The sequence below is a fragment of the Cydia pomonella genome, chromosome 2, assembly GCF_033807575.1.
Source record: "Cydia pomonella isolate Wapato2018A chromosome 2, ilCydPomo1, whole genome shotgun sequence".
Taxonomy (NCBI): Eukaryota; Metazoa; Arthropoda; class Insecta; order Lepidoptera; family Tortricidae; genus Cydia; species Cydia pomonella.
In genome coordinates this window covers 11,785,570-11,793,490 of record NC_084704.1, presented here as the reverse complement: position 1 = coordinate 11,793,490, position 7,921 = coordinate 11,785,570, and the positions used below count along the sequence as shown (strand labels likewise).

At 38.1% G+C, this 7,921-nt stretch overlaps 1 protein-coding gene, 1 long non-coding RNA gene, 1 other non-coding gene and 1 pseudogene across 8 annotated transcripts in view; 3 read left to right on the top strand and 1 right to left on the bottom strand.

Annotated features, from left to right (window-relative positions):
• The first annotated feature begins 348 nt into the window (after window positions 1–348).
• Window positions 349–1,428, top strand: LOC133534352 (3-oxoacyl-[acyl-carrier-protein] reductase FabG-like; annotated as a pseudogene).
• A 1,076-nt stretch (window positions 1,429–2,504) lies between these two features.
• LOC133515598 (uncharacterized) lies at window positions 2,505–3,008 on the top strand. Its single transcript, XR_009799047.1, has 2 exons — window positions 2,505–2,751; window positions 2,972–3,008. It is a non-coding gene; the product is annotated as an uncharacterized LOC133515598 (long non-coding RNA).
• A 2,350-nt stretch (window positions 3,009–5,358) lies between these two features.
• Trnaa-ugc (transfer RNA alanine (anticodon UGC)) lies at window positions 5,359–5,430 on the top strand. The gene has a single exon. It is a non-coding gene; the product is annotated as a tRNA-Ala (tRNA).
• Window positions 5,431–6,296: 866 nt separating this feature from the next.
• LOC133534312 (tubulin monoglutamylase TTLL4-like) overlaps window positions 6,297–7,921 on the bottom strand; it is a 30,741-nt gene continuing 29,116 nt past the window's right edge. For 3 of the 6 annotated variants that reach the window (XM_061873423.1, XM_061873430.1, XM_061873462.1), the window contains one exon: window positions 6,297–7,804. In XM_061873423.1, coding sequence (XP_061729407.1) covers window positions 7,388–7,804 — 417 coding nt within the window. In that variant the 3' untranslated portion in view covers window positions 6,297–7,387. The remainder of the gene's footprint in view (window positions 7,805–7,921) is intronic. The other 3 variants (XM_061873438.1, XM_061873453.1, XM_061873460.1) reach the window with 2 other exon arrangements.

Sequence of the window (7,921 nt, the reverse complement as noted above, 5' to 3'; positions counted from 1 at the left end):
CGGATTATTTGTTGCCCACCATATCCGAATAATCATCTTACTGTGTTGCGTATGTTCTGTCCGTCACGGACGCACGCGTATAGCACATCTATAGGATCCTACCATCTATGCCTCTGCACATCTACAAATGCATAACATCATAACTATCATAAATATCACACGTATCACACATTAACACACATACACATACATATTCAGTAATACACATTTGTTTTAAACATATATTGAGATACACTAACTATGATAAAATATTCAAAGTTCGTTTTCGTCCCATTGTCATAAAAACCGTCCCTTTTCAGATTACACACCGTCCGAAATTGGAGATATGCGCTGGCAACACTGGTAAGTTGTCGACTCGACGCGCCAGCGCGCTCGTATCGGGCAGTCAGCTGTTCGACCTTGTGTGCAATAACAAAATAACCTAACCCAACTCTCAACATGGATTTCAACGACAAAGTTGTGTTAATAACCGGTGGCAGTTCAGGAATTGGAGCGGCTACCGCTATTTACTTTGCCAACCTGTCAGCAAAGCTGGTATTAGTTGGCCGTAAAGAAAATAACTTGCGAAGAATCGCCGCATATTGTGAGAAAGTAAAAGGAGTAAAACCTCTCACTATAACCGCGGATGTAACTGAGGACGCAAACGTAGAGAGGATCATCGACGAAGCCGTGGGACATTTCGGGAAGCTGGACGTGTTGGTCAACAATGCGGGCGTTTTTAAAGCCGGGTGGAATGAAAAATTCCAATATGGATAACTATGACACGATAATGTCTACGAATATGCGCGCCGTTTACCACCTAACAATGCGGGCTACGCCTCATCTCATTGAAAGCAAAGGCTGTGTCGTCAACGTGTCGAGCATATCAAGTACGAAGCCCAACGCTTTAACCATAGCTTACAATGTTTCGAAGGCCGCATTAGACCAGTTTACAAATGTGTAGCTCTGGAATTGGCGGCAGATGGTGTTCGCGTTAACTCGGTGAACCCTGGATTTGTAAAAACGAATATCCTGAGTGATACGGGATTATCGGAAGACCAATTGGAGCTGGTTGTGCAGAACATTGTCAACAACATGCCGCTGAAGAAGCCACTGCAGGCCGATGAGGTCGCTGGCGTCATTGCGTTTTTTAGCGAGCAACAAAGCTAAAAGCATTACTGGATCTTGTTTCGTAATAGATGGGGGCAGCTTATTAAAGTGAAAGAATTTTAAGAAATAATATGAAATCTCATAATACATACCTTCTTACCCTTCTTAGGTTCCTATCTTAATTAGATTTCATTCGTACGATTCGGAACCTAAAAGTAGGTACTTGAAAAGTCTACTTCATACAGTAATTTATTATTATCTAAGTATAATGTATTATTAATTATTAGTGCCATTGATTAATCATGTATTCCTTTATAAATAAAGAATTCTACGTTATAAGTACTGTTTTGATTTTCACAGTTATAGCCGTTTTGGCTAAAGTAATGTGGTCCTTGAAGGTAAATTCTATATTATACTTACTTATAGTTTGGTCATAAGTTCTGTCACAAAGGTTTTGACTGATAAAATGTAATACATACAAAACTTTTAATGAAAGTTTGCCATGATTTGAAAGCTTGTTTTATACTGATCAAAACGTAATATAATTAGTTTAAAATTTAGATCGCGTCTTGATTTACTAGGTACTTGTTTACTTTGGGATTATCGTTAGACGCGAATACGCGGCTGGATTGTGAAAAATTATACTTTACAGAAGGGAGTAAATATCAGTGTCACATTCATAAAATAGGTACAATTGTTTATTTGTATAAACCTACTTTATCAAAACGTTATTTTAGCACCAGGATTTAGTTCTCCAACTAGTCTGTACTTCAGCTACCTATTACCCTTCAAACTTAGAATAGGTTTGACTGCCATCCAACGAGTAGGTTTGGTAAAACACGTACAGTTGCAATTTGAGCAATCCAATACATATGAATTAGATATTTTAAGAAAGATAAAAGATCCAGCTTTTCTTTTATGTTCAACCATGTAAAAAAAAAAAAAAAAAAAAATAGTATGGAAGGTAGAGGCAAGGAACAGAATCTCCTTAGGCAGAACTGTTGCAAATGTGTCCAGCTGTCAGCTATAAATAATAGTTCCAAGTCTCTCCAGAGTAGCGCTAGAGTAGCTAAGAACCTAGGCGTTATTGACGGAGTGAAGTGCGCTGTCTATGATTAGATTTTTTTCTCAAATATTCTAGGTATTGTAGCGCCACCTATTTATGGTTTTTTGTCGGACACTTTTTAGTATATGAAGATTCTGTTCCTTGCCTCTACCTTCCATAATAAATAGGGATCAAAATCACCTCGAATAGGTCGCGTATTTTTTGCATTTCTTATTATAACATTTTTCCGAATATTATATAGAATTATGCAAAACTGAGACAGTAAATTGCGTTACTTTGTAAGTAATTCAGCATTAAATAAGCTTTTAACCTATATATATATTATATATATATATATAAAGGGATCTGTAGGGGGAGTCCGGGAGATATGACCAGGTGGGAGAGTTGAACCACGACAAATATTTCAATTCAAATTTCGCGCCACCGACGCCGTTGACAGCTCATGTCGTACTTTAACAGAAGGCGCAACTTTTGGCGACGCCATATTGGCCGCTATTAGTCTGGTTTGGAAATGACTGGAGTAAACGTGGTTTCGCTGTCGCGAAGTGAAAAAAATTACAATTTTATATTTTTACACTATTTTGAAAATTAAACAGGTGAGTAGTATTATTTTATCTTATTGTACTTGTTGGTTAATGTAGTTTTACTAACAGTGATCATTTGTAATGTTTATTGTAAGAGTATAAAGAAAACATAATCTATATAAAGTAAAGCGGGGTGCGGGAGAGTTGAGCCGCATGGTGGTAGGGAGACATGATCAGTGGTTCAATTCTCCCACACTGTGCTTAAATAAGGGTTTCCTTTATTTTTATGCAGGCCAAACGTCAAAGGAGGTAAGAGGAAGGTGTTGCAAGATAGCGACAAGAGAAAAAAATCCAAAAATAAAATAAAAAAACAAGTGTTGTGTTCCTACCGGTGAGTAAGGTCGCCAGAGCTCAACGAGGGTACGGAGTGCGGAGTGTTGTACGGAGAGGGTCGGCAACGCGCTTAAAACACCTCTAGAGTTGCAGGCGTCCATAGGCTACGGTCACTGCTTACTATCAGACGGGCCGTATGCTTGTTTGCCACCGACGTAAGTTGCATAAAAAATGTTCGACTGTGTGGTTCCTGCAAAGGATAGGTATATTCACGAAGTTTGCGATGGGTTAACTGGCAAAGATGTGGACAAATTTATTTGACATGAAGAATTAGGTATGTTATGTAAAATGAAAAGGACCTTGCATGTGCCTTTGATAATTTGTTGACTGAATTGATCTCATAGAAATAATTAATAATAATAATAATTTAAAGATAATTGATCTCTTGAATTTCATTTAATGTTGCCGATTTAAAATTTTATAAAGTTTATTAAATTTTTATATTTTGTTTTATGGGTAAAAATACTTTATTACAACTACTTTCCTTTTTTAATAAATATATTGGATTAAACAGCAGTTTTTTCACTGTTTTTCCTACCTAACATATGTATAGTCATATCTCCCACACCCCCTGGTCAACTCTCCCATAGGTTGGGGAGACTTGAGCCAATACCCCGTTTATGAAAAATAGTTTTGCAGAACTTAAATTTTGTACTTTATCAGCACTTTGCTATGCTCTAAAGATACCTATTTAGATATGTCATCTATACACGAAATATCGAGTTGCTAACACTTACGGATAAACCTCTAGTGGCTTCTGAGTAAAAAGAGGTTCAAGTCTCCCGGACTCCCCCTACTTATAGCTTTTTTATCAGTCAAAACCTTTGTGACAGAACTTATGACCTGGGCAATGACAATGTAAGTACTAATTATCATTATCACACATTGCCAGCATTGCCTAAAGCGCACGTCAGGGTCGAGCCGCACCACGCCGAAGTTGCATACCTATTGGCTATAAGGTCGTAGGTATTTCTGCGCATTTTTGTAGGAAAACCATACATACTTACCTTGTCGAGAAAAGGGGATTGCCAGCAAAGAGTAAAGTATGTTTTTTTTTGAACCCCTAATGCAGATGTTTCATTAAGAAGACTGTAGAGAAGAGGTACAGACGCTGCATTTGACTAGGTATCGGTTTCCCTTCTTAGCGACCTACGTAGACCTATATTATGATTTGAAAATTATACCACCAATAATTTTATTTCAAAGTATTAAACATTAAAGTAAATTATTAACATTCCTGACAACATACCAAAAACAACCTACGTAATTTGGTCGGGTTATTTATTGCCTACCATAAACCATACTATATAAAAAAAAAATGGGACTCTGTGACAAGGACAAACAATAATAGCGCTTTCTCTGCTACTCCTATTGAAAGATACATACGACATGCCTGAGACACCGCTCATGCCCAATCCAGTTATGCAGGCTGAGCAAATACATTTTGTTTTTTAATTTTATTAAGTGCAAAATTTATTCAATATTTTGTCATAAATATATTATTCAGGGTTGGCAATTGTATACGAAAGATAATTTCTGCCAAATGTCTACCTCTAGCAGCAAACAATTTTTTCTCAAATGTTTGTGTTATTTAAAACACGTTGTTTGCTCGATTAATTTCGAGTAAAATGAGTGATTGGCACCCAAATTCCCAAAATTTTTACCTTATTTCTGTGGGGCTATCTAAAATAACGTGTCTATGCTAACTAGCTGATGAAATTTAAACAGTTAAAACCGACTATTCAACACGAATTGACTAAGGTAACGCCGAAAATGTGCGAAAATATGCTGAAAATTGCGAAGATAAGGACTTACATTTGCCTGCTGTTCTCTTTGAACTTAATATAGTTAAAATTTAAAAACAAAATGTTTACTTGTTATTCGCCCACCCTGCACTACATGGGTGTTTTCAGAAATAGTGTACGGAATTAGCGTAAGTTGTTAAGAAAAGTTAATCGCTGTCAGTTTTGAACGACAAGCATGAAATCTTTATTGGATCAACTTTTTGCCTTTTTTACACTGGAATACCCCTTATAGTTTATGAAATGAACACCAAAACCAATTTTTTATCGAACATTAATGCTTAATTGTCATTACAAAACTAACAGTGATTAACTTTTCTTGACAACTCTCGCTAATTGGGTACACTATTTTCTGAAAACTCCCAGATTCATGGTTGAAGTTGAAACAGACTTACTTATAGCAAATTAAAACAAATGCGTAACAACGAATAAGAGTATGTATAGGTACGGTAGGTGATACGGTATTACGTGTTACCTACGGACAGGGGATGTAGCTCAGTGGTAGAGCGTTCGCTTTGCATGTGAAAGGCCCCGGGTTCGATCCCCGGCATCTCCAATTGACAACATTACAATTTTCTGACCCTATAATTTTATTGGTTCTCTACATTTTAATTGAAACGAGGAATACACTAATAGTTTATTTTTTTCACTAGGAGTTGTATTGTATTAAATTTATAATCATTTTTTTTTTTAAATGGAAGGTAGTATCTACACCTTCCGTACGTCGTATTTAATTGACATCGTCAAATCCAATTTATCCAATATTATGACAGCTAATTTTTTTTCGTATTGAATGGCAATGGCATTTCACCTGTTGTGCCATAGAATTGGTAAAATCACAACATTTTTTAAATTCTTTTGTATTTTTTTAATAAACCATATAAAATTTTAATATATTGCAGTGTTCAGTAAGCAAACTACTTCTAAATCATATGTAAAATTTCAGGTTTTATAAAAATGAAATGTTGTCAATTTTTGCAGTCTGGAAATCGTGACATTCATATATATAATATACCACAATTTTGGAGCCTTAGGACATGTTAGCTCTATGATATGACCGCTAAAGACGGCAACTGTCGCGCGCGGCTACAACTCAATACTTCATACATAGTCTGTCAAGCCATTTCCGTCAGTAAATAAACGCGGCACATTTAAAAAATGTAGGCTTGAAGGGTTATCATCCCATAGAACATTGGAATTTTGCGCCTTATTCTACTGACAAACTTGTTTGACCGGCTATTTTCATTTCATTTAATTTTTAAAATATTCACATATACTTATATCCACCTTCCTGCATTCCAACATGCTACACGATGACACGCCATACACGATAGGCGTTCAGAGGGTTAAATATTCAGTAACAACACATTAAACGTGTTAAAATACCGAACCCATTTTTTTTTTGTAAATAAAAACCATAGGTGACAATTTCATCTTCAATTCAATTTATTGGGTCAGGACTTATTTTGCCGTAAGGCCATTAGGGTATCTGGAGGCTAAAAATAGGCGACTTAATGGATTATATTGTAACTGGGAATAAAACGTTAATGCAAATGTAGATTTCGACGATTCTTTGGTCATCTGTTTTAAAACATCTTAAATTACAAACCGAACATTTATTACAAAAAATAAATTACATCGCTCGTAATAAGATTAAGCATAAAAAAATTGTCAAAACAACATCAAAAATGTCGTAAATGAATGAAAACAAACTGGGAATTACAATCATCGAGAATAATTTAAATTTCATTAACAGTTATATCATTGGATCATATTACATACGAACTACATACCTTATGCTCATTTCGTTATTTGATTTACATTTTTTTTAATAAATTAACAGCAACCAATCAAGTAAAAGGAATGAAGATTATAATTAATTTGTATCCGTAATTTTTTCTCTTTTTACTCTACGTTTCCGATCTATCGCATATTTTGAACACGATTCGATTAAGTCCGGGCTCATCCCGACAAGCTAGAGCTAGCAACACTAGGTATACAGTGAACACATCGTAATTTAGAAAATACCTACTATAATTTTCTCATTATTCTTCACATTAAAATCACGAAGTTCTTCTAAATTCACATCCACTATAGACATTTTGTAATAGAAAATAACTTCAGTACAAGGCTACGGGTATCAATTTCATAGAAATTTATTTAGACGTAGGGTTCGTATGGGTACTTTACTGAGCTCGGACCTCGCTCTACTAAAAATGAGCAAGCCAGTACGAGCATACGCGCCCTCATACTTACACCTATATTTTCTTCTCAATTACATTCTAAACAGACAACCTATTATGCTATGTCTTTTCATACAGGATACAGGCATTAAGGTACTTTACGATTTTTTTATTCTTAACTTTATAATTTTTACACCATAAATAGAGGGATGAGAGATTTCAAGACAGGAATGTAAACCGGAGCTCTATCGATAATACGACACATCGAAAAGGAAATCTTACACGGCTAATTTAAGTCTAACGACGAATTTAAGCTCTCTCATCGAAGACTCAGAGTCCACACTCCGTTGGCGCCCTACGCGCGGGCGAAATTGAAGAAGATGAGTATGAGGTCGGCGCCGGGGCGCCGGACGCCTTCGGACTTGGCGACGGCGCTCCGGTAGAGCGCACATTCCTGTTCAGATCGACAGCCGGGCTCGCAGGCGGGCTGGCGGCAGGCGGCGAGGCGGCGGTAGCGGCCGCGCGGGCACTGCGCGAACACGGCGGGGCGCTAGGCCCGCGGCTCCGGCACCGCGCGCTCGCTGCGGACCAGCAGCGCGTCCCCGCAGCGGGGCACCGAGCCCGCGGAGCCGCTCTCGGCCGCGGGGCTCGCGACGGACGGCACGGACGGCCGCTCGGAGGGCGGCGGCGACGGAGCGTCGACATCATTCTGCAACGATCCAACGCGCTCAGCACCGCGGCCGCTCGCTACAACACAGGCGGGGCGCGGGCGGGACCGGACGGGCGGGAGGGGAGGGGACGGGACGCACCGTTACTCACTCGCTCACAACGCCGCTTTACGCCTCGAGACCACTGTCCCCGACG